A 27,492-nucleotide genomic window follows, 5' to 3' on the forward strand; every position below is an offset into this window, starting at 1 on the left:
GTGTGTGTGTGTGTTTCATTTACCTGTGTGATGGGGGACAGTGAGGGCGACATGGTGGGAGACAGCTGCTTGGCGAGACCCCTGCGCTGCTCTGCGCCCGGTGACAGGGTGAGGGGACTGATGGGAGCAGGCCGTCGGCGGGGGGAGTTGGTGATGCCCCCAGGAGGAGGGCTGGACAAAGAAGACAGACGCAGGGACGAGTGGATGGAAGGATTGCTGAGGGATGAGTGCAGCTGAGAGTTGGTTAGGGATGCTTGGATGGAGGGGTTACTCAGAGAAGAAGAGAGACCTGCAAGGGGACAGAAGATAGAGAGGATAAAGAGACAGACGCTGTACCACTGGTAACATTTTCCAGCATGTTTCAATTCGTCTAAAACAAGACTAAAAACTCATCAACTGATATCGAACTTTGTAAGCCCAATCCTGGCCCCGGCACCCAGCTGGTGTCCATATCTTGCCCCGACACTTTTGTCAGCACACTCCCATACATACACTTAGCTGCTCTTCTTCTAACCAAGGTTTTTATCTCCCCCCCGCCCCACACACACTTTTATATCCTATGTAGACAGTAAACACTTATATTTTTTACTCCTCATTAGTAACTTCTAACTTGCTCTTATGTTAAGCACATTGCTATTTGATGTTACAAAGCATGACATTTCAATAGTCTGATTGATTGACTGACATAGTCCAGGGTTGAATAAAGGTCCTCAGAGCCCAAAGAGATTATAATAAAGCACACACTAAATTCTCCAGAACATTAATTCGATCCCCACCTAGCAACACTAGATTCTGTTGCATGAGATTGTAGAGGTCCAGAAAGATGAAGAGAACAGAGGAAAGGAGAGAAAAGAAAAGAGACGACTGTTGTGCAGCCAAAACAAGGTCAGAGTTCCTATGTCATTTTGGTGTTCAGCCAAGCTGAACAGAGTTCAACATGGAAAGCCGCCAGCCACTCAAAAACGCACGCACACAAGCAAATACTCTGAGGCGAGACTGAGGAAAATGGGAGGAAAGGATCAGATCCAGTGGAGGGTTCAGACAGAGACATCATTCAGAAGATGTTGTATAATGTGTGGCTAGCTGGCAGGCAGAGGAGGCAAACAGGGACCAACCACAAACTGGACCCCTGCTTTGAGCCTCATCATGACCAGGCTGGAAAGGCTTCTCGGGCACAGGAGGAGGAGAAGCACCAAAGTTGAGGTGGAACAGTGGTATTAGGGTCCAGGAACTTGCAATGAAATTGATCGTTTGTGTATTTTGGTAAAGAAAAAAGAAAGTTATGTGGTGCTGCTTTCACCAACTTGTAACATGTTCATTTAGCACAGTAAAGACACAGGAGTTATTAAATAACAGCCCCTGTCTGCATGAGAGGGAATGGTTTATTTGATCAGATAAGAGTAGAGGAAACACTTATAAGATTTGCATCAAAATAAATAAATGCAGAGAACATGATTTACACGTCCATTACATATGTCTTACAAACAAGTGCTGTAAACCACAAATATTACATATTAATTTGTATCTGAAGAAAATATATTTCTAAATTCAAATTACATTAAATTATATTTAAATAAAATATATTCTTAGAATAACATTTATTCATTGTTTCTCTGCATTTATCTAATTCTAAGACAAATTCACACTGACCACATTCACTTGCAGTGGTTTGCTAAAGACTTTCTCAATGCAACATGGATAGAGCAAAGAGTGAAAGTGCTTTAGTCTTGCTTTAAAATGACATACCATACATTAAAACCACTCCAACATACACGAAGCTGAGCTACACCCACCTTGTGAGTTGCCAATGCCCAGGTGCATCATGGCTGCAGGCAGGTTCCCTGTGCTGCTGCCCCCGCTGAGGTTGGGGTAGCCTCCGTTGTCATCAGGGTCCAGTGGTGTGGAGAGGGGCGAGGGGAAGTGCAGGTTACTGAGATCCGGTAGAGAACCACCCGTGTTGAGTGAGCCCTGGTAGTGGGGCAGGCCGAGGTTCTGCTCCGGTGATGGGAAAATGCTGTGTGTGTGTGGGGGGGAATCATTCAGACAACTTCATAAAACACATGTATGAGGAAGTACACACTTACTGTCAATCAGGAAACATTTCTATACACTGATGACCACAGAATGAATGAATGATTTCAAGTCTTGTTCTCCAAAGCACCAGGACCTTTGCCCTGCTATCCATTTTCTCTAGCCCAATGGACCTATCGCTCAGTCCCACCCCCCTCAGTTACTGATGCTAACTCGGACAAGCTACCCGGGCTGACTAGAGAGTTACAATGGCAGCTATCGGTGTCAAAACTATATCCCAAGAGGCTATACATAACTTTTGGAGACAGAAGGACCCGATTCCATCTAGAAGCCATCAAAAAGGACTTCACTATGCTATGGAGGGATATGTACAAAATTTAAAACTAGATATTGTGGGTGACGAGCTTAAATTGGAGGCGAGAGTTTACAGATCACAATGCAAGAGGGAAAAGCCTCATCTCACGGTCATCACGATTGCAGATATCATCCAGGACCAGCATTGTTCGTGCAACGCAGGGTAAGATAAATTAATTTACCTTTCTTGTTTTGGTTTGGGAAGTGGGATAAAATATACCCCATTGCCTATCCTCTCAGGACACCTTGTATCAGTGTTGCATGTACCCCATGCACATCGTTTGACCATTTTTGTACAACTTATATCCATAAAACACCACAAAAACTATGAGTTCTAATGCAACTCTGATGCTACTTAATGGAGTCGTTAGCTCTAGATGTCCAAGTGAGCTCCCGCGTGCATTTGGTATTACACTGCCATTGGCTCGTCTGCGTTCGAGAGGCGGGACTGAGCGATAGGTCCATTCCTGACCTCCGAGCTACAACCAAAAGTAATTGCTTGTTCTTTGCCTATCCCCGCCTACTGACATCTTGAAAAACGTTTACATATATATATATAGATTAAGAGGAACATGATGGTGGGGTGTGTGAGGGCTACAGGTGGCAATGTTGTAACAGAACCCCATGAACCAGCTTCTCACAAGTATACCCAGAGAGTTTAGTGGCCAACACCAGCATAATGCCATTTTACTCAGCTCATATCTTATCAGCCTTGCATGTTGCCTGTGTCACATGGGTCTCGGGGTCTTTGATGCCCCCACGTTAAGTAGGCAATGCGGAGTGGGGTTGATCTTAACATGCATTTTTCCCTGGAAGTAAAACAAGTATACATTTCTCCTTCAAAGCGGCCATGTGATGAGTCTCTTTTTGTTGACTTAATCGTTAAGGAGAAATCAGTTCTACCACGCTTAGCCCATATAAACGTTTTCAGCTCAAAAAATCTAAAAAATGTTTACCACCCCTTTAAATGACTTGATCTTTTCTCTAATTCGTGGTCCTGCTAGTGTTACGTTAGTGAAAGACTGTGGCATCTGCACAGAAATAGTGACTCACTGTTGTCTTTCCAGACTCACTCACTCAGGCACAATCAACAATGTGTGGCTTGCTGCCACAAACAAACGTGTCTCTCCCTCTGCCTGGTTAGAGGGCAAGAACAAAAAGGTTTTGAGAAATTCAGCTCACAGCGCAAGACTCACTCATCATGAAGAACTCCAGGAAATACTGTTTTACACAACATTGCTTTATTTATTCCCATGTTAGACACCACATGCTGTTTTCATGCAGATCATTTAAGGACCTTAACAAAACAGTTCTATCCTCTGTAGAAAGATGATTGGCTGTCAAGATTGCCATCAAGCAAAGGTAATGCTACCACTGCTACTACTACTACTTTCGGCTGCTGCTGTTAGGGGTCGCCACAGCGGATCATCAATTTCCATCTCTTCCTGTCCTCTGCATCTTCCTCTTGTCACGCCAGCCACCTGCATGTCCTCCCTCAGCACATCCATAAACCTTCATGTTGGCCTTCCTCTTTTCGTTTTCCCTGGCAGCTCCATATTTAGCATCCTTCTCCCAGGAAGTAAAGCTAATGCGCTGATGGTAAAATTGCCAAGGTAAGTCCTCAACACGCCAGAACCTTCTGTCAGCTGAATGCAGGAATTCGTCCAATTCTGAATACTATTACTACTTTCGGCTGCTCCCGTTAGGGGTCGCCACAGCGGATCATCCGTTTCCATCTCTTCCTGTCCTCTGCATCTTCCTCTGTCACACCAGCCACCTGCATGTCCTCCCTCAGCACATCCATAAACCTTCTCTTTGGCCTTCCTCTTTTCCTCTTGCCTGGCGCTTCGACTGACCAGAGGAGGCACTAGTGAAGCGACCAGGACACATGTGATATGCCACGGTCAACTGTAAGTGGTATTATTGAAAGGTGGAAGGGTTTATGAACAACAGCAACTCAGCCATGAAGTGGCAGATCATGTAAAGTCACACAGTGAGGTCAACGAGTGCTGAGGCGCATAGTGCGTAAAAGTCGCCAATGATCTGTTGACTCAATAACTGCAGAGTTCCAAACTTCCTCTGGCATTAACATCAGCACAAAAACTGTGCGCCAAGAGCTTCATAGAATGGGTTTCCATGGCCGAGCAGCTGCATGCAAGCCTTACATCACCAAACACAATGCCAAGTGTCGGATGGAGTGGTGTAAAGCATGCTGCCACTGGACTCTGGAGCAGTGGAAACGTGTTCTGTGGAGTGACGAATCACGTTTCTCTGTCTGGCAGTCTGATGGACGAGTCTAGGTTTGGCTGATGCCAGGAGAACATTACCTGCCTGACTCCATTGTGCCAACTGTAACGTTTGGTGGAGGAAAGATAATGGTATGGGGTTGTTTTTCAGGGGTTGGGCTTGGCCCCTTAGTTCCAGTCAAGGGAAACCTTAATGCTTCAGCATACCAAGACATTTTGGACAATTCTATGCTTCCAACTTTGTGGGAACAGTTTGGGAAGGGCCCTTTTCTGTTCCAGCATGACTGTGCCCCAGAGGACAAAGCAAGGTCCATTAAAACATGGTTGGGTGAGTTTGGTGTGGAAGAACTTGACTGGCCCACACAGAGCCCTGACCTCAACCCCATCGAACACCTTTGGGATGAACTACTAGAACGGAGATTGCGAGCCATGTCTTCTCATCCAACATCGGTGCCTGGCCTCACAAATGGTCTTCTGGATGAATGGGCAAAAATTCCCACAGACACACTCCAAAATCTTCTGGAAAGCCTTCCCAGAAGAGTGGAAGCTGTTATAGCTGCCAAGGGGGGACCAACTCCATATTAATGACTATGGATTTAGAATGAGATGTCATAAAAGCTCCTGTAGGTGTAATGGCCAAGTGTCCCAATACGTTTAATTTTAAAACAAATTTGGATGATGACCTCATACTTTGTCTACACTAGGGTGACCAGATTTTCAAAATCCCAAACCAGGACCCTAAAAAGTGTACTGCACGTTCGTGCATGCACACACGCATATGCACACGCTCACAAGCTTGTCTGTCTCACCGGACATGATACACTGAAGGATTTTTATCCCCTCCCACCAAAAAAAGACAGGCCAGGACTGGGGACACCCAGCTTGAAACTGGGACAATCCCGGGCAAACCGGGACGACTGGTCACCCTAGTCTACACTGCAGCATGAAAATTGCTCACTGCATCTGCGCTTAGACGTGGTCTGTGCTAGTGGAGGCAGAGGTGTGATTACAAACCAACATGGACACCAAAATTTTACTGCGCCAGTGGATCTGCATCAACACATCCCCAGCTGTGCTACCTCAACCATCTCAGTACAGGCGGGTTCCTTTCTAGCCATGAAATTACTAAATGGTTGTAGGCAGGAAAAATTCTCCTTGCACTCGAGGAAATTGCCAGTCAGCATGTGTTTGTGTCTCCACCAGCCCTGTGCCAGCACAAAAATACAGCCCTATGTCAACAAATAACAGCAGTGAAGCTGCAACCATTGCAGGTTTGCTGGTATTTGTCAAACTCCCAACCCCCTTCACCAATGCTAGATGAGGGGAAAATGACACAGGAAAATAGCTGAGGAATGGTTTAATCTAATCTCACCAAAAGAAAGTATGTTGTTAAAGATCTGTTCCCAAACTAACAAAATCAGTCAAATTCTTTCCATGTCTATTAGGGAGCAGATTACCAACATGTATCAGTACCCCAAATAAGATCAGTATGGGTAAAATCCAAGTGGAAATAGAACAATGAAATAACCTTTTTCCCCCCTGCATAAACAGAGATAAAGATGTATAGAGGGTTGCAGACAATTTTTGGGGAGAAACACAAGGCTCATGGCTTCATGGTCGAGCTGTTGCTACGAGAGTTTGGGGAAATCATCCAAATCCTATTTTCAGCTGCGGTCATTTGACAGCTCGGCTGCAACTCCATGTAAACAGCCTTTGTGTAAAAGGACTCTAAGGATGGCCCTGGGACAGCAGCAAGACGACAACGATGACAAAAACGACAACAAAGCAAGCCATTAACTGTTAATCGAATACTAGACTTACTTGATTCCAGGCACTTCACAGGATTTAGGACGTGAGGCAAGGGACTGAACCTGCAACAGACAGGTGATTTAAGTGAGTCTCACGCAACACCTTTCTACATACTATATTTCAAAGTTACAAACCTGATCACTCACATGCAAACAAATGTCTTTTGTGGATGTTTTCTACCACTGGCATATTTAGGAAAACAAAATAAAATCTGCAAATATCCATATTATTAACATTTTACAGTCATTTATTTAAGCGGTTACACTCAGGTAAAACTTTACATGTACCATATGGCTTTATATGTCTTTAACACAGCAGCCAAATGCATAGGAATAGGGCAGATAGCGAGTTTGACGAGGAAAATTCAAGTGGTTGACCAAGTAAATATGGCAGAGCTTGCAGGAGACCTTTACCAACAGATACTAACATCAACCGCTTAAACCCACATTCAATTATGTGTTTTTTGGGGACTTTGTTTCATTTTGAATGGATCTCTAGTATACAGAGGGGTCACACATCACTGCAATTACCATTATCACCAAAGCTGTCAGAAAGTTAAACTAAAACAATGATCTTCAGGGTTGCAACTTTAAGTTTGAGGTCATACGTTTTTCATAAAGGTAAAAGGAGGGGGTTTTAAAGAGATAATATGAAAGTACAGAATTTAAATTACATAACTTTGAAAACTTATTCCCTTCTTGTGTCTTTTGGCTATACATCAAATATATCAAAAGGTACAATATGTGCCTCTGAACCAATCTCAATCTGTCCAAATCTGAACCTGTCAACCTGAAATGTGTTGATACAAGTTCTGTTGGTGAGAAGGCAGCGTTAGAACCAACCCAAAAGGAAGTCCTGCTCAAACCCTTTTGATGAAACCTCAAGTTCAAGTCTCTTTTGAAATGAACTTTTTTTTTTTTTGCCAGCGAGTCAATATAAGCCAAATCGAGTCAAAACAAGCTGAGGAATACAGATGTTTGAAATTTACACTCTCGTGTAAATTTCTAGAATATCCTTTCCGCAATGACCCAATTTCCCCTCGGGGATGAATAAAGTATTTTGATTCTGATGACAGCACTGGTAGTGTCGCAGAAAGAGCCCAAGCAAACGTTGTGAAATGTACGACGTGCAGAACTGATGGATTTGTGAGTGACTAAATAACTAGGATATTACCTAAACATTACATTAAGACTGTCTGATGTTTTACATGTAGTTTGTACAAATATTAGAGTACTGATATGAAAAAGAAACAACAGTGTACCTGCCTCTTAAATCATATATATATATATATATATATATATATATATATATATATATATATATATATATATATATACACTACCGTTCAAAAGTTTGGGATCACCCAAAAAATTTTGTGTTTTCCATGAAAAGTCACACTTATTCACCACCATATGTTGTGAAATGAATAGAAAATAGAGTCAAGACATTGACAAGGTTAGAAATAATGATTTGTATTTGAAATAAGATTTTTTTTACATCAAACTTTGCTTTCGTCAAAGAATCCTCCATTTGCAGCAATTACAGCATTGCAGACCTTTGGCATTCTAGCTGTTAATTTGTTGAGGTAATCTGGAGAAATTGCACCCCACGCTTCCAGAAGCAGCTCCCACAAGTTGGATTGGTTGGATGGGCACTTCTTTGAGCAGATTGAGTTTCTGGAGCATCACATTTTGGGGTCAATTAAACGCTCAAAATGGCCAGAAAAAGAGAACTTTCATCTGAAACTCAACAGTCTATTCTTGTTCTTAGAAATGAAGGCTATTCCATGCGAGAAATTGCTGAGAAATTGAAGATTTCCTACACCGGTGTGTACTACTCCCTTCAGAGGACAGCACAAACAGGCTCTAACCAGAGTAGAAAAAGAAGTGGGAGGCCGCGTTGCACAACTGAGCAAGAAGATAAGTGCATTAGAGTCTCTAGTTTGAGAAACAGACGCCTCACAGGTCCCCAACTGGCATCTTCATTAAATAGTACCTGTTAGAGCCTGTTTGTGCTGTCCTCTGAAGGGAGTAGTACACACCGGTGTAGGAAATCTTCAATTTCTTAGCAATTTCTCGCATGGAATAGCCTTCATTTCTAAGAACAAGAATAGACTGTCGAGTTTCAGATGAAAGTTCTCTTTTTCTGGCCATTTTGAGCGTTTAATTGACCCCACAAATGTGATGCTCCAGAAACTCAATCTGCTCAAAGAAGTGCCCATCCAACCAATCCAACTTGTGGGAGCTGCTTCTGGAAGCGTGGGGTGCAATTTCTCCAGATTACCTCAACAAATTAACAGCTAGAATGCCAAAGGTCTGCAATGCTGTAATTGCTGCAAATGGAGGATTCTTTGACGAAAGCAAAGTTTGATGTAAAAAAAATCTTATTTCAAATACAAATCATTATTTCTAACCTTGTCAATGTCTTGACTCTATTTTCTATTCATTTCACAACATATGGTGGTGAATAAGTGTGACTTTTCATGGAAAACACGAAATTGTTTGGGTGATCCCAAACTTTTGAACGGTAGTGTATATATATATATATAAATGTGTGTGTGTGTGTATATATATGTGTGTTTATATATATGTGTATATAAACACTGGACGACACATTTTTTCAAACGTTTTGCTTCCTGGAAATTTTTTGGAGATTATGATAGACAATGTCAAGCTGAACACAAAAATAATTTCAGATTTGCTGCATCACGTAGGAATTCGGAGAACCATTAAAATAACCTTTGTGGAATTTAACATGTTTAATCGCATAATGATGCCGACACATTGTATTAGTTCAACTGAGCTTAAAATGTTTTGCAGCCGATTTTCGTTTGTACTCAGGATCTGGTGCCTCTTGTGTCAGTGTCCAAGAACAGTCAGCCAGCACTGATGGATTCCAGTTGCCCTGATACCTCTTTTCCATGGTCGAAATGTCCTGCTGAAACCTTTCACCATGTTCGTCACTGACTGCACCAAGATCACCAGGGAAGAAGTCCAAGTGTGAATGCAGAAAATGAATTTTCAATGACATGTTGCACTTGATGGTTTTGTATGCTTTAAGCATGTTGTCAAGCAGCTCAATGTAGTTTGGTGCTCTGTAGTTGCCAAGAAAATTCTCAACAATATCCTTAAATGCCTTCCATGCTATTTTCTCTGGCCCCACTAGCAGATCTTCTAACTCCATGTCATTGATGTCCTGTCTGATTTGAGGACCAACAAAAATGCCTTCCTTAATCTTGGCATCAGTTATTCTTGGAAACATCTGTCTCAAATAGCAAAATCCATCACCTTCTTTGTTCATTGCTTTCACAAAAATTGTCATCAATCTTGAGTTTTATATGAAACGGAGGCAGAAAAATCTTTGTTGGGTCGACAAGTGGTTTATGCGCCACACTTTTCTGCCCTGGAACGAAATGCGTATGGAGCGGCCAGTTCTTTTTAATGTAATGTGACTCTTTAGCACAGCTATCCCATTCACAAAGGAAACAACAGTACTTTGTGTATCTGAGCTGCATTCCTAGTAGCAATGCCAATACTTTTAGATCACCACAGATGTTCCAGTTCCATGTTATTGTAGGTTTCTTTCATGTGTACTGTATAGCCAATGGGTACTGAAGGGTGGACAATGCCATTGTGTAACAGGACAGCTTTCAGGCTCAACGTTGAAGAATCTATGAAAAGACGCCATTGTTGTGGGTCATGCACACAACCCAAAGCCATGAACAATCCATCCATGTCAATGCAGAAACGGAGGTTGTCAACCTGCATAAAGAAGTTTGTCAAATGTTCTTAACGGTTCTGAAAGATAGAAATTTTTGTACCTGGTGACAGCAAATCCCATCCTTGCAATCTTGAACCAAGTAGTTCTGCTTTAGCTTTTGGCAAATCTAAGTCCCTGGCTAGGTCATTTAATCCTGGCTGTGTTATCAGATGAGGATAACCAGGCATAAAGGGTTCAACATCTGGATCAGTGTTGTTTTCCACATCTGGTTCATGCACTGTGGCATCTTCATCTGCCTCATCTAGGCTCCATGCCTCTGGTGGCTTCGGAACTGACAAACTGTCATCATGTGGCACTGGTCTCACGGCTGAAGGCAGATTGGGGTAGTCAATGGATTTCTTATTTTTAGTAAAGAAGCCAGATACATTGGTCAGACAGAAGTAACAGTCCATCACGTGATCCTTCTGTTCTCGTCATATCATTGAGACTGCAAATGGCATTGACTTCCGAGTACCTCTGAGCCAAGCTCTCAGGTTGACTACACATGTTGCACAACAAATCTGAGGAGCCCGGGGTTTCCCTTGGTCACCAATTTTATATCCGAAGTAGGGCTTGTGAGCTTTCTTACTAAGTGCAGTCATGGTGCATCTTTGAGCCTAAGCATATACTCGCCACAGAATTAACAGAATGTATCGCATTTGTTGCAACACTGACGAGACATTTCTGCTGTATCAAATCTTCCTGAAGACAATAAATCCTATTTTAAGTATACAGCATCTGTAAACGCGAGCAGCTTTTGTAGCCTGTCTGCCAGCATCTAACCTGACTAAGCATGCCCAGGCATGCCTAAGACAACATTTGCATAGCACCGACACTGACTGCATGCCCAGGAATGCTTGGACTGACCAAAACAGCTTGCTTTGTGGGCACTATACTAGTAGACTTAGAATATGACAGAAATCACAGAAATAGGTTATATCTACTATTACTACTTTCGGCTGCTCCTGTTAGGGGTCACTACAGCAGTTCATCCGTTTCCATCTCTTCCTGTCCTCTGCATCTTCCTCTGTCACACCAGCCACCTGTATGTCTTCCCTCACCACATCCATAAACCTCCTCTTTGGCCCTCCTCTTTTCCTCTTCCCTGGTGGCTCCATATTCAGCATCCTTCTCCTAATATACCCAGCATCTCTCCTCCACACATGTCCAAACCATCTCAATCTTGCCTCTCTTGCTTTGTCTCCAAACTCCCCAACCTGAACGGTCCCTCTAATATACTCGTTCCTAATCCTGTCCTTCATCACACCCAATAAAAATCTTATCATCTTAAATTCTGCCACCTCCAGTTCTGCCTCTTGTCTTTTCATCAGTGCCACTGTCTTCAACCCATATAACATAGCTGGTCTCATAACCACCTTGTAAACCTTCCTTTGCTGGTACCCTTCTGTCGCAAATCACTCCTGACACTCTTCTCCACCCACTCCACCCTGCCTGCACTCTCTTCTTCACCTCTCTTCCACACTCCCCGTTACTTTGGACAGTCAACCCCAAGCATTTAAACTCATACACTTTCGTCACCTTTACTCCTTGTATCCTCACCATTCCACTGTCCTCCCTCTCATTCACGCATATGTATTCCATCTTGCTCCTCCTGACTTTCACTCCTCTTCTCTCTAGTGCATACCTCCACCTCTTCCAGGCTCTCCTCAACCTGCACCCTATTCTTGCTACAGATCCCAATGTCATCCACAAACATCATAGTCCACGGAGACTCCTGCCTGATCTCGTTCGTCAACCTGTCCATCACTATTGCAAACAAGAAAGGGCTCAGAGCCGATCCTTGATGTAATCCCACCTCCACCTTGAACCCATCTGTCATTCCAACCGCACACCTCATCACTGTCACACTTTGCTCATACATATCCTGCACCACTCCTACATACTTCTCTGCAATTCCCGACTTCCTTATACAATACCACATCTCTCTCGGCATCCTGTCGTATGGTTTCTCTAAATCCACAAAGAAACAATGTAACTCCTTCTGGCCTTCTCTATACTTCTCAATCAACATTCTCAACGCAAACATCACATCTGTAGTGCTCTTTCCTGGCATGACGCCATACTGCTGCTCGCTAATCGTCACCTCTCCTCTTAACCTAGCTTCCACTACTCTTTCCCATATTGTCATACCGTGGCTGATCAACTTTATACCTCTGTAGTTGCTACAGTTCTGCACATAGCCCTTATTCTTGAAAATCGGTACCAGCACTAAGAATACCGGCACATGCATCCTCAGTGACTGGGTTTATATCTACAAAACAGTATGTGATAGGAATTTTTTTTCTTCTCTCTTTTTCTTCTCAATTGTACTTGGCTAATTACCCCACTCTTCCGAGCCGTTCCAGTTGCTGCAGACTACCACATGCCTCCTCCAATATATGTGGAGTCGCCAGCTGCTTCTTTTCACCTGACAGTGAGGAGTTTCGCCAGGGGGACGTAGCGTGTGGGAAGATCACGCTATTCCCCCTCTCCCCCGAACAGGTGCCCCGAATGACCAGAGGAGGCGCTAGCGCAGCGAACAGGACAGATACCCACATCTGGCTTCCCACCCGCACACGACCAATTGTGTCTGTAGGGATGCCCGGCCAAGCCGGAGGTAACACGGGATTTGAACCGGTGATCCCCGTGTTGGTAGTCAACGGAATGGATGCCTGTGATAGGAAAATTTCAATGTGATTTTTGTGCTCAGCAGCCCAAAATCCATTAAATACACCCAAAAGTGTTCAGGAAGCAAAATCTTCGTTGTCCAGTGATGGGTTTCATTTAGTTTTCCATACTACAATTATTATCATCAATTTTTTTATGACAATACAAACACATTTTGTCAGTTTGAAATAAAAAATGTTTGGTCTGCATGGCTTCTTTATCCTCAGCCTCCCATCACAGGCTCACCTTCTTAGCCTCCCAGAGCTGCTTGGGCAGAGGCTTGCTGACACCTATCAGTCTTTCCTCATTAGGCAGGGTGGAGAAGGAGAAGACTGGGGAGACAAAAGACAACTTCAGTGTGACAAAGATCGATGAGTGAGCATAGCTGGATAACTGAGGTGTTATAGATGTGTGTATGCGCGTGTTTGTGTCACTCACCATCTCCAGAACCTTCTACCTCCGCCTCATTCACACTTGCTGCACCCCAGCCACCGCAAAGTGAAGAAAAGGAAGGTGAGAAAGATAAAGGGGAAAAAATACAGAAGTCAGAAGACATATCAGAAAAAAACATTAGCATTTCAGGCTCACTCCTCAGCTCGTAGAAGCAACAGGGATCTTCCTTTTAAGAAAATACACTCCTATCTATGTGTGAGAGAGCGAGAGAGACAGAAAGAGAAAGATGGTGGTGAGATGGCAGGATGGAAAGAGTCACAGAATGAAGAAGAATAAAGAGAGGGCCATTATTATAACACAAAGAACAGCTTTTTCCTCTTCTTTCATACTGCAGGCTAGAAGCCAGATATACACTCCTCCATTTGTCTCTTTCCAACTTCTCTGTCTATTTGGGTCCAACTCATCTGTATACACCCTACACTTCCGCTTACCACTACTCCTTATCGGCCAAATATTTTCCCTCTCCTCGTTCCTTTTTAAAGTGTCCTCATTCAAGTACATATTCTCCTACATTTGCTTTTTAACCCTCCTCCTGCCAATTCTTTTGCTTTCCCAACAGAGAGACAGCTTTCAGGCTCTTACAGCCAGCAGGACAATGAGGTGACACACCATTTCACATCAAAAGTGTCTGATCGCTGTTACTCACAAAGATGCAATTAGGGACAGAGACAGGATAAGTGGGACAGGAAATTTCTGGCCTGCATCCCTGGCAGGAGCCCTCACCCTGTACAAGTAGGAGCCCTATATGTACACGCCTGGGGGAAAAAAAAAAAATCACCGTGAAGGTGCACCAGCAATCATAGGCCCATCAGCTCCAATCTGAATGTTAACTCTGCTCTCAAACTTTAACTTAAAGTGCTCCTCTTAGGAAAAGAATTGGGTCTGAAAAACAGAGTGAATCTGGATTCCACTCCCCCTTCCTGGTCCTGAGTGTTTCCATCCCGGCAGTGCGTGACTCATAATTGCGATTCCACATTGGATGCTGCATTAACCAGCCAGGGTTTAATACTGCCCGGAGCCAACTGGAACCTTGACTGGTGTCAATGACTGCCTTGGGCATCCATATATCCCGGCTCTCCTGCTGAGGGCAACGCTGAGGTACTCAGCACCATCTGATCTCTAGCAAGAACCAGTTTGCTTTCACAGACTAGGACATACAGGCTATAGGTGTGTATTTATGTACGCTATGTTTAGTAGGTTGTGTGCAAGGCCACACATGTGGGAAGACTGGATCAATGGTAGACTCGATCAACGATAATATATTGAGAAATGTTTATATACAGTTCAATGAAAGTATAAAGGGCCTGTTTGAATATCCACTGGTTTACTGAGATCCTTAGATCGCAGTTTTCCCCAAAGGGGATGGAGTAAAAGTGGCCAATCAAACATTGCATTTCCATTTCCTAATTTCATTCATTCAAGGTGCAGTGAGTATCATATCTGCTTTCCTGAAGACCTGATAATATGACAAATAAATATCAGCAGAGGTTGCTGAATGGTGCCGACCAAAACAAAATAAACCATTCAACCCCCCCCCCCCCGACATTCCCGATATTTCTGTATTCAAGATGCAAATTATGGTCCGCGGTGGCGTAGCGGTCTAAGCATCGGCTTGGTGTCGATGCAGTTGCCCACTGGGGACTGGGGTTCGCGCCCCGGTCTCGTCAGATCCGACTATGGCCGGACTCGATGAAGCAGCAATCATTGGCAACGCTGTCTTCGGGAGGGGGGCGGAGTCGGCTTGTGTTCATCATGTGAATGCGTCTCTGTGTGTGTCGGAAAAACAGTGGTTCGGCTTGGATTCGCCTTGTCACGAAAGTGGGGAGGCGCTTTCCTTCGAGACTGCCGGCCGGAGAGATGCAGTTGGCGAACGCATGCAATACGAGGGTGGGTGTTTGAATTAAAATAGGGATCAATTGGCCACTAAATTGGGAGAAAAAAGGGAAAAATCAGAAATAAATTTTTAAAAAAAAGAAAAAAAAGATGCAAATTATGGCAAATGTGCTGGGTATCCAATACCTTTCTGTTTGAATCTGTTTGTCTTGCCTATTTTTACTTTATTACATCAGTGAACACTAGACAGAGAGAGCCCTCCTCTGTTGCTCTTCCTGAGGTTTCTTCCTATTTTTTCTCCCTGTTAAAGGGGTATTTTAGGGAGTTGTTCCTTATCCGATGTGAGGGTCTAAGGACAGGATGTTGTGTTGCTGTAAAGCCCCTTGAGGCAAATTTGTAATTTGTGACATTGGGCTATACAAATAAAATTGACTTGACTTGACTAGAGGGCAGCACTGCACTCCTACAGAAATTACACAGAGCTCGTATAAATCGGTGTACACACGCACGAATGCACACTTTTAGGTATGTGTGTACGTTTTAGGTGAGCTAATAAGAGACAGCACTGAGCCTCGTCTGTGCTGCCTTTAATCTATTGGTATTTGCGACTCATGCTTTCCCCGGATCTTAAACCAATATCCTGTTTAACTTTGTTGGCTAAACAAAGAGTGTGGTAATCTGCTCCATTTCATTCCACGCCCCATCAGTTGGGAGAACTGGGAAAGTAGAACACATCGTGGGTTGTGTGATGGAGGACGGTCACCCCTCAGTGTGGGAGGAGGGGAAGTGGAGTAGTAGTAACATGCAGGAAAAAGGCTAAATGAGAAAAGAGATAGGAAGAAGAGAGTGAGTGAAAGGTGGGCGGTAGTCAGAGGGAGAGTGGATGGGGAAGCAAGGAGGAGTCGCATGGATATTGTCTTACTTCTCAAATATTTGAAGTTGTACCCTTTCTTTGTTTTTAGCTGGAAGGGCTGTAAATCAGAACAAGGCTTCACTTCCATGACAAAAACCAAAATTGGAAGTTTTTTTTCACCTATCTTGGCATGAGTGTTTATTGAAATACAAGCGTGCTTTATGTGCTGCAAACACAGTGTATCTCTCACTTAATCAACGTTAATAAACAAATCCTAGATTTCGCTTTGACACTGTAACTAAATTTACTAAAATGCAGCCGTCTATCAGCTGCTCACCATTCACAGCCCATGAGTTTCTACACTTTTTCTGCAATAAGGTTGATGAGATTAGAAACAAAATTAGTTCAACTCCAGCTACTCCTGCAGATTCTGTCTTACCAAATTCATAGTATCTATACAATGAGCCACAGAAAGTCCCTGCTATTACAGCTTTTGAGACTCTCTCTCTTGATACTTTGTCTAAGCTCATGTCAGCTTCTAAATCAACTACTTGCCTATTTGACCCCTTACCAGCAAAACATGTTAAAGACCTCTGGTCTTTTCTGGGACCTACAATGCTACACATTGTTAATTTATCACTTACTACTGGCACTGTTCCCAGCAGTTGTAAGACAGCTGTGGTCAAACCTCTACTTAAGTAATCGCACCTCGATCTAGGGTCTCTTAATAGCTATCGACCAGTCTCTAATCGTCCATTCTTTTCTAAAGTACCAGAGAGATTTATATATCAACAACTTTTGACCCATATAGAAGAAAACTATAAATATGAACTTTTTCAATTGGCTTTCAGGGCCTGTCATGCCACTGAAACTGCTCTAACCAGAGTGGTAAATGATCTTCTACTTGCTATGGACTCTGATTCCACCTCTGTGCTTCTTACTGGACCTCAGTGCAGCCTTTGACACCATTGATCAATGTATATTATTAGATCAATGTATACTACACCATTGGTCAACACCATTGATCAATGTATACTATAAACTGTAATTTTTGGTGTCTCTGGCATAGCTGTCTCTTGGCTTAAGCCCTACTTATCTGGAAGAACACAGTGTGTCTGCTATAACAATATTACATTGAAATTCTCTAATGTTAAATATGTCGTACCTCAGGACTCGGTTTCTTGGCCCTCTACTTTTCTCTCTTCATATTTCACCTCTTGGCCAAATTATATGCAGTCATGGAATAAATTTCCATTACTATGCAGATGATACTCAGCTGTATGTGCCTATAAGGGCTGATGATCGTACTCAAATTACTAACTTAGAGGCCTGCTTGGCTGCAGTGAAAAATTGGGGATCTCTTAAAGTTCATGTTTTTAAATTCAAATAAAACTGAGATGCTGGTCATTGGCCCTGCTAGACATGTACACCAATTTGATCAAGTAACAGTAACGCTTGACAACTCTGATTTCGCAAAGTGTGGCAGCCAAAAATCTTGGGTGTTACGTATGATCCCAGCCTTTCCTTTGATAAGCACATTAAAGAAATCACCAAGACTGCCTTTTTTCCCACTTATGTAACATAGCTAAAATTTGGTCTTTCCTCTCCATGGCTGATGTAGAGACTAACACATGCATTTGTTTCATCCAGACTCGATTACTGTAATGTTCTCTTTTCAGGTCTGCCATGTGCTAGTACTAAGTCATCAGATGGTTCAAAATGCTGCAGCTAGAATCCTAAGCAAAACTGGAAAATTTGACCGTATTACACCAATTCTTGCCTCCCTTCATTGGCTTCATATCCATGTTAGATCAGACTTCAAGGTGCTTCTGCTGACTTATATGCTGACTTATAAAATGCTAAATGGGCTTTCTCCAACATATCTGTTTGATCTCTTAAACTGTATATTCCATCTCAAGCACCCCGCTCTCAAAATACAGGGCTCCTGTGTGTACTCAAAGTTAAAAAGAAGTTAGCAGGTGGAAGGTCCTTTTGCTGTCGGGCCCCGTTCTTATGGAATAACCTGCCTGCTGCCATCAGAAAATCAGACTCTGTTGAGTCCTTTAAATCCAAACTTAAAACTTTTTTTTTTGTTCTGTTGCTTTAACTGACAATTAGTTGCCATTAAATTGAGTACTTCATGACCTGTACTGCATGGCGAGTTGGTTTCCGTCTCAATGAATTTACCAAGCTTTGTCCTGTTGATGAGATTAGTATAGATATTTGATTACTGTAACTGTTCTCTTCTCCCCCATGTCTTTATCTCTCTGAAGTCTTTTCCTATCTCTTCTCCCCTACATATGAATGGTGTGATGCGAGTCTCCCCTGTGTGCTCATGTAGTGTCCGCCTGCCACATCTCCATGGTGATGGTGGTGATCACCTGGACGCTGCTTGACATCCTCCTTATCACATTCTTTATATAGCTTATAAATCCATATAATTTTGTTATCCTTTTTCAGTGTTGTATCCTTCTCTCTGCAATGGGTGACTAATGTCTTTTCTTGCCTCTTCTTCCATGTATGTGAAGGGTGTGATGTGAGTCTCCCATTTGTGCAAGTGTAGTCTGTCCCCTGCCAGGTCTACATGATGATTGTGTTGTGTGGCTCAGGCTCTAGGCTGTTCTGGTAGCATCTGGAAACTGCTTGGCGTCCTCCTCATCATATTCTTCATATCTTATAATTCCAATGTAATTCTGTTATCCTCTTTCAGTGTTGTAGTCTATAAATTGTGTTCTATTCTGTACACACAACATCCATTGCATGCACACCTATCCATCTTGGGAGATAAATCCCTCCTCTGTTGCTCTCCCTGAGGTTTCTTCCTATTTTTTCGCCATGTTAAAAGTTTTTTTTAGGGAGTTGTTCCTTATCCGATGCGAGGGTCTAAGGACAGGATTTTGTACTGCTGTAAAGCCCCCTGAAGCAAATTTGTAATTTGTTATATTGGTCTACAAATAAAATTGACTTGACTATATGAAATATATTCCAAAGACCAGGACATAGGAGTGATATTATGTAAGTGGAAAGTACACTGGATTGTTTGAGGTCAGAGAGGAGCTCGCTGGACGGACTGTGTTCTCTGTTAATGAGTGACCGAGGGAGAGAAATGCAAACACCATAAACTAGCATGATTACTAAGTCATGGGCCAGTACAGCAGCACTACACTCACTGTGTGACTCAACAAGTGTCTTGTCATGATGGGTGGCTTTCCTGGTGACATATGAGATATGAGAAACACTAGTGTTATGAACTCAACACCTATATTTTGTCAATACACAATTAGAGTGCATAGTAAAGTTCCAGTGCTGACGTGTGGGGAGTAGGTTAACTGGATAAAGATGCTCAAAAATGTGCCCGATATGCTAATCTCTAATCAAAATGTCAGAGTTGGTGTCATTCTCCTGCCATTTCCTGCTGCTAGCTGGAATTGAATTACAACATAACCTCAGGTCAGTAACAGAATGGATGGCCAACGAGTGAGTCCCTTTCATGGCAAAAGGTGTCATGTGTAATTTTCACACATAATATTTGAACTCTGTGATTTGGAAAAACACCATGTCAAATAAGACAAGACAAATAGAAAGGTAGTACTTACCAACAAATCTGATGAAATTTGCAGTTTCCCAAGGCGATCTACATGACTAGATATTATTTTCACTGTGATCACTGTGTACTTCCCTGAGACTGAGTGTGAGCCACATTTTCTTTTGGATGGGGGGACAAAGCAAACAAATTCAGTTTGCTATTGATATTGCATCATTTTTGGAGGTGTGTGTGTGTGTGTGTGTGTGTGTGGGGACAGCCAACAAAAACAGCTCAACTGGCCCATGTGCCTGTGTTTTTTAATGTGGAAATCTGGGAAATGGGGGGATGTGAAATGTTTATTTTGTTACAATCAGTGCCATTCAGCAACTGCTGCTGATTTTACAACTCCTATTATGCTTCAGGAAAGCTTAATTATCAATCATAGCCCCTATAAATGGTAGCAACACTGGTTTAAAATCTAGTGTCCAATTTAAATAAAATGCTCCATTTCAGACATTGTGAGGAGTTTCCTTTATAGAATAAAGTAAGTGACAGAGAGCACTGAAGCTGACCATCGTAACCAGTTTCTATAAAGTTACTACTGGATGGGTTTTCTGCATGGGCTGCCGGGTCCCAGTATCAAGCTATGAAGAGTTCCACCTGCTTTCTTACTTTCATCTCCCATTGCTTTCTACAGGGCAATTCGAACTCACATAGGCCCATCAAAACGACCACTCTCTAAGGGTCTGTGCATGTTTGTTTTATGCAAATATAAGATAACGTGCTCTCACCATTGCGCTGAGGAAGACCTCGACCCATCTGCTGACTCATGCCGAAAGGGTCCTGTGGGTTTGGGTTCATTGCGCTGGTGTGGAGAGCAGAGTCTGAGTTGGTTCTGCGGAGGAGGAAGAAAAGATGATGCAAAGTTTTACAATCCCTTGGAAGGGGACAACAAAAACCCCTGAGTCATTCCGCGTTCTCCTCTGGACAAATGCATAGAAATCACCTGCAGGCCGACACTGACCTGACAGATGTATCTTCACAAGTCCCACTTGACTGGGTTTTTAATAAGGTGTGAATTTATTACATGTTGGCATTGTAACTGTTTGTGCCATTTTTATTATACTCTTCAACATAATAATTTTGGGAAATAAATTACATTTCTGCAAAAATATCCCATGCAGAATTTTGCCATACACCCACAAGAGTGCTTTGAGGCACTGACGTGCTCAACACTCTTATTTTATTGTCAAAAGAAACGAGGTGTTTCGGTTGGGTTAGTCTGCACCATGTATAGGTTCACCCTTTAGCTCCGAACAGTCTCACAAACACAGACAGACAGACAGACAGACAGACAGAGACACACACACAAACACAATCCCATTAGACTTCAGCTGAGGGCTCTCTCTAGTGCTCTCCATTAAGCCTCAATGGCTTTGTTTATGCTTTCTTCTGCCTGACCGTACAAGCCCTTGTCTCACGCAGTATTGTGGAAAACATTTTCCCAGGTATTTGATTTTAACAGGTATCAAATATGGGCAAATTAGCATATTTTTGACAGAGAAAATTCCTAAACACTGTTCACAAATACAGTTCATTGAGAAAGAAACAGATGACAGGCTGAAAAAAAGGAAAATTAAATGTGAATCAGGAGCCGTGATTCTAGGTGTGAGGGAGACGATGTGGCGACAGGAGTCATGTGACCTAAAGCTGGGTTAGTAAGAAAATAAGTAATGATTAATGTTAAAAAGAAGCCCCGGACAGACAGATAAGAGGGAAACTACTGTACAATAATCAACTGCATACAGTCTTGAGCACATGACTGTGCTCTTAACTCCTCAACACCTCAAAAAGTTGAAAGGATTAGATGTTAGGACGTTAAGAATACAGGAGAATTGCAGAGCTTTATTAAGGATGGAACAGGAAATCATTTAGATCAAGAGATTGCAAAAGACAGCAGAATTGTTGGTCTTTGTGAGAGAGCGAGGACAAGAGATAACGCAAGAAAGGAAGAATGAGGGAGCAAGAGAGAAGTCAAAGGTCACCTGTTGAGTTGTGATATTAATCTAAACCCGGGGCGTTTTTCCTCAGTCCACGGCTGCTGTTCCCTTTGATAGAGATGGAAAGACACACACACACACACACACACACACACACACACACACACACACACACACACACACACACACACACACACACACAGGAAAGGCAAGACAGACATTTAGTGGGCAACAGACACTGGGACACACCTGGTTGGTGAAGACATGACACTCATGGCCTGTTCATAAAGAAAACAACTAATTTAGTCATTTAGCAATACACTGTGTGTGTGTGTGTGTGTGTGTGTGTGTGTGTGTGTGTGTGTAATATTCTGAAGCATCACACAGTCTTACTATGTTCATGGGAAAAAGAAAGCAAAGATGAATGAAAGAGGAAAAACACAAGACAAAAAGGGAAAAGAACAGGAAGGTTTAGATACGTGAACCTTTGGAGCTGTTATAAGAAACCGCACCACAACTGCTCTTGGACCAGCAGCTGGGGAGGGATCAGTTATCCGGAGATGATGAGAAGAGTCAGCGTCAGAGCCCTCACAACATTCAATTCAATTCAACTTATTGCCATTAAAAACAATGTGCAGGCACGTGTAAAAATGAAATGAGGGGAAAAAACAAAAAACAAAATGAGGGACAAAGACATAGCACTCAACAGGGAGCCGCAGTAACCCCCCTGCCCCATCAGGTAGGCTACGCAAACAATACTAAACATTGTTAAATGTAAAACTAATGCAAATACCCAACATGGTAGTCGACGTTATGCCAATCTGCATGGGATTCGGATGGCGACTACAAAGTACAACACAATTTTGAATCACAAAACAAACAGAGATGAGAATAGCAGCTAACAGCATTGCAAACACATTGTGAAGCCTTCTTCCCACTTACAACGGCTTACCAACAGGAAATAAATGTTTGTAGCTTGGACCCCGCATCAATAGAAACTGTAGCTTGGGGCCCTGCATCAGTACAGACTGTAGCTTGGGGCCCCTGCATCAATAGAGACTTTGTAGCTTGGGGCCCTGCATCAGTAGAGACTGTAGCTTGGGGCCCCCGCATCAATAGAGACTAGCTTGGGCCCTGTATCGCGACGCAGGGTTGGAACAAATGTCCCTTGTAGGGTATGATTGGGGATCCCTACTATATGCGAACACAATACCCCTGACCTTTTGGGGCACTTGCTTGGCATGCCCGGTAACAACTGCGTTCAGCGCGCCGTCATCTTGTCTCTTGGGGGTGGGGGGGTGACTCTTGTCCACAATAATGAGAACCAGGGGTGGTGACATTTTTTTTTAATCGATCAGTACTTGTCATTCCCTGCAGTCGGTATAACAACCAAATACAACTAGTTTTTTGTTTTGTTTTTTTAAATAAAGAAACTCATTCATAGAAAGAACACATGCATTTCCTTCCAACTTGGGATCCATCCATCCATTATCCAAACCACTTATCCTGCTCTCAGGGTCACAGGAATCCTGGAGCCTATCCCAGCAGTCATAGGACAGCAGGCAGGGAGACACCCTGGACAGGCCGACAATTTAATTGATTTCGCTGTCTGAGTACTTGTTTTAGAAATGAGTACTTCGTACCTTAACTGACAAATACAGTGCATATAAAAAGTCTAAACACCCCTGTTAAAATGGCAGGTTTTTGAGATGTAATAAAAAAGAAAAAAGAAAAAAAAAAGAAACCAAGTTTAAACATGTCGGAACTTTTTCTACCTTTAATGTGAAATTGCAACCTAGAAATTTCAAGTGAAAAACAAACTGAAACCTTTTAGGGGGAAAAAAAACCAAACAAAAACGTACAATAACCTGGTCGCGTAAGTGTGCACACCCCTAAGCTAATACATTTGGAGGACCTTTTAATTTTCTTATAGCACTCAAGTCTTTTTGGTTAAGAGTACCAGCTTGGCACATCGTGACTTGGCAATATTTTCCCACTCTTCATTGCAAAAACATTCTAGATCTGTCAAATTGCGAGGGCTTCTCCTCTGCACTTCCTCTTCACGTCACCCCACAGATACACTACCGTTCAAAAGTTTGGGATCACCCAAGCAATTTCGTGTTTTCCATGAAAAGTCACACTTATTCACCACCATATGTTGTGAAATGAATAGAAAATAGAGTCAAGACATTGACAAGGTTAGAAATAATGATTTGTATTTGAAATAAGATTTTTTTTACATCAAACTTTGCTTTCGTCAAAGAATCCTCCATTTGCAGCAATTACAGCATTGCAGACCTTTGGCATTCTAGCTGTTAATTTGTTGAGGTAATCTGGAGAAATTGCACCCCACGCTTCCAGAAGCAGCTCCCACAAGTTGGATTGGTTGGATGGGCACTTCTTTGAGCAGATTGAGTTTCTGGAGCATCACATTTGTGGGGTCAATTAAACGCTCAAAATGGCCAGAAAAAGAGAACTTTCATCTGAAACTCGACAGTCTATTCTTGTTCTTAGAAATGAAGGCTATTCCATGCGAGAAATTGCTAAGAAATTGAAGATTTCCTACACCGGTGTGTACTACTCCCTTCAGAGGACAGCACAAACAGGCTCTAACAGGTACTATTTAATGAAGATGCCAGTTGGGGACCTGTGAGGCGTCTGTTTCTCAAACTAGAGACTCTAATGCACTTATCTTCTTGCTCAGTTGTGCAACGCGGCCTCCCACTTCTTTTTCTACTCTGGTTAGAGCCTGTTTGTGCTGTCCTCTGAAGGGAGTAGTACACACCGGTGTAGGAAATCTTCAATTTCTTAGCAATTTCTCAATAGCCTTCATTTCTAAGAACAAGAATAGACTGTCGAGTTTCAGATGAAAGTTCTCTTTTTCTGGCCATTTTGAGCGTTTAATTGACCCCACAAATGTGATGCTCCAGAAACTCAATCTGCTCAAAGAAGTGCCCATCCAACCAATCCAACTTGTGGGAGCTGCTTCCGGAAACGTGGGGTGCAATTTCTCCAGATTACCTCAACAAATTAACAGCTAGAATGCCAAAGGTCTGCAATGCTGTAATTGCTGCAAATGGAGGATTCTTTGACGAAAGCAAAGTTTGATGTAAAAAAAAATCTTATTTCAAATACAAATCATTATTTCTAACCTTGTCAATGTCTTGACTCTATTTTCTATTCATTTCACAACATATGGTGGTGAATAAGTGTGACTTTTCATGGAAAACACGAAATTGTTTGGGTGATCCCAAACTTTTGAACGGTAGTGTATTCTATTGGACTTAGGTCTGGGCTCTGGCTGGGCCATGCCGAAACGATCTTTTAGTGAATCCATTCCTTTGTTGATTTGGATGTCATTGTCATGCTGAAAGGTGAAATTCCTCTTCATCTTCAGCTTTCTAGCAGATGCCTGAAGGTTTTGCACCAACATTGACTGGTAATTGGAGCTATTCACAATTCCCTCCATCTTGACTAAAGCCCCAGTTCCAGCAGAAGAAAAGCAGCTCCAAAGCATGATGCTGCCACCACTGTACGGTGTTCTTTTGGTGATGTACTGTGTTGTTTTAATGCTTAACATACCTTTGGAATTACGTCCAGAGTTCAACCTTTGTCTCATCAGACCATAAACATTTTCCCTCATTGTTTTGGGAGACTGGATTTATCTTTTTGCAAAACTTAGCCGGACTTGGATGGTTTCTTTTTTGTGAAAACACCTCCGTCTTGCCACCCTACCTACCCCGTAGCCCAGACATATGATGGATATGGGAGATTGTTTTCACATGTAGGGAGCAACCAGTACTTGCCAGAAATTCCTACAGCTCTTTAATGTTACCGTAGGCCTCTTGGCAGCCTCCCTGACCAGTTTTCTCCTTGTCTTCCCATCCTGTTCTTGGTAATGTCACTGTTGTGCCATATTTTCTCCACTTGATGATTATCTTCACTGTGTTCCATGGTATGTCTCATGCCTTGAAAATCTTTTGTGCCCCTCTCATGATCGATGTCTTTCAACAACGAGATCCCGTTCATGCTCTGTAAGTTCTTTGTGAACCATGGCTTTTGAAGTTAGATGTAACCAAAAAGATGTTGGGAAAATCCGACAGGAAGGCCTTTAAGAAATTAACCTCTTTACTTGGGGTTACTTACAGTCACTTTAATTTATGGCAGGTGTATACTAACTACTATTTAACATGACTTTGAAGGTGATTGGTTAATTCTGAACACAGCCACCTCCCCAACTATAAAAGAACAGGCACAATTATGCAACAAGGTTATTATACGTTTTTGTAAATTTTTTTCCTTAAAATGTTTCGATTGTTTTTCAGTTTATTTTTATAGGTTGCCATTTAAATAAAAGCGTAAAAAGTTCTGACTTGATTTATCTTGGTTTCATTTTTACATCACAAAAACTTGCTATTTTAACAGGGATGTGTAGACTTTTTATAGCCACTGTATTACACCAATTAGCTACAGTCACCATAGATGTCTCAATATTTTATCCAACACTAACACTGTTATATTTGATTAAACTTATTTAACGACTGTATATAGAGATAACCTTTAATTCATATTTTAAATATGTATTCATTTATTTTGAAAAACTAAATATTTTATAAGTATGAGTACACTGACCATTTTCAAATACTAAGGTTCTGAACGAGTATGAGTTCTTGAGTACCCGTGCCTAATCCTACTCTTAACTTTCTTAACCTGACCTAGTACACATTTCTGTGTAACGTTTTATTTAGCATTTCATTTTCATAAAAAAAAAAAGAAAAAAAATGCATTTGAGACCAGTTTTATAAAATCCTTTTCCCACTGGCTAAAAAACCCGCTAACATCTGCCTTTTTACATTGACCAAAGGCAGACATTAGCGGGTTTTTTGCAGGTTTTTTTGGCCAGTGGGAAAAGGGTATAAGATATCTATTTTTCCCCACTTAGGTAAATGCAACATTTACATAGACTGAGCTCTGGAAAAATACAAGCAACAACAATGAAACAGTAAGTTCAATATCAAGCCCAGCCTTTGCATTTACCCAGAAGGAAATCCATCCATCCATTATCCAAACTGCTTATCCTGCTCAGGGCCGCAGGGATGCTGGTGCCTATCCCAGCAGTCATTGGGTGGCAGACTGGGAGACACCCTGGACAGGCCGACAGTCCATCCCTCCTCCCCTCCCACCTCACACACACACACACAGGGACAATTTAGTACGGCCGATTCACCTGACCTACATGTCTTTGGACTGTGGGAGGAAACCGGAGTACCCAGAGGAAACCCATGCAAACACGGAGAGAACATGCAAACTCCACACAGAGGACGACGGACTGTGGGAGGAAACCAGGGTACCTGGAGGAAACCCATGCAAACACGGCGAGAACATGCAAACTCCACACACAGAGGACGATCCGGGACAACGCCCAAGGTTGGATGACCCTGGGGCTTGAACCCAGGACCTTCTTGCTGTGAGGTGACCGCTATAACCACTGCCATGCCGCCTCCAAGTGTTAGCTTTTACAAAAAAATTCTATCTAAAATACAGAACTGTTAAGTGCTCATGACTTATGAGCATATTTTGAATACTGTGGGGAAATAAGTAGGCTACTTTAAATAAGCTGGTGATCAGCTAACAGCATTCCATTGCTGTACAGTTTTATATATGTATGTGTGTACGTATGTGTGTGTGTGTATATATATATATATATATATATATATATATATATATATATATCACCACAGATACAGGAAAAGATTTTAATGCAAAGCAGTACAGGCCTGTTTCGTGCGTCTCGCACTCATCAGCTGATAAATACATATGCGCGCGCACACACACACACACACACATATATATATATATATATATATATACAGTGCATCCGGAAAGTATTCACACCCCTTCACTTTCCCCACATTTTGATATGTTACAGCCTTATTCCAAAATGGATTAAATTCCATTTTT

General features: G+C 42.4%; 1 protein-coding gene across 1 annotated transcript in view; it reads right to left on the minus strand.

Moving 5' to 3' along the window:
* crtc3 (CREB regulated transcription coactivator 3) overlaps window positions 1-27,492 on the minus strand; it is an 86,100-nt gene that overhangs the window by 22,478 nt on the left and 36,130 nt on the right. The window contains exons 5-11 of the mRNA XM_056278352.1: window positions 21,577-21,639; window positions 20,323-20,426; window positions 13,305-13,343; window positions 13,113-13,198; window positions 6,453-6,502; window positions 1,794-2,014; window positions 24-289 (exon numbers count right to left, since the gene is read on the minus strand). Of these exons, the coding sequence (XP_056134327.1) occupies window positions 24-289; window positions 1,794-2,014; window positions 6,453-6,502; window positions 13,113-13,198; window positions 13,305-13,343; window positions 20,323-20,426; window positions 21,577-21,639 (829 nt within the window). The remainder of the gene's footprint in view (window positions 1-23; window positions 290-1,793; window positions 2,015-6,452; window positions 6,503-13,112; window positions 13,199-13,304; window positions 13,344-20,322; window positions 20,427-21,576; window positions 21,640-27,492) is intronic.

Source organism: Lampris incognitus, chromosome 4, assembly GCF_029633865.1.
Source record: "Lampris incognitus isolate fLamInc1 chromosome 4, fLamInc1.hap2, whole genome shotgun sequence".
NCBI lineage: Eukaryota > Metazoa > Chordata > Actinopteri > Lampriformes > Lampridae > Lampris > Lampris incognitus.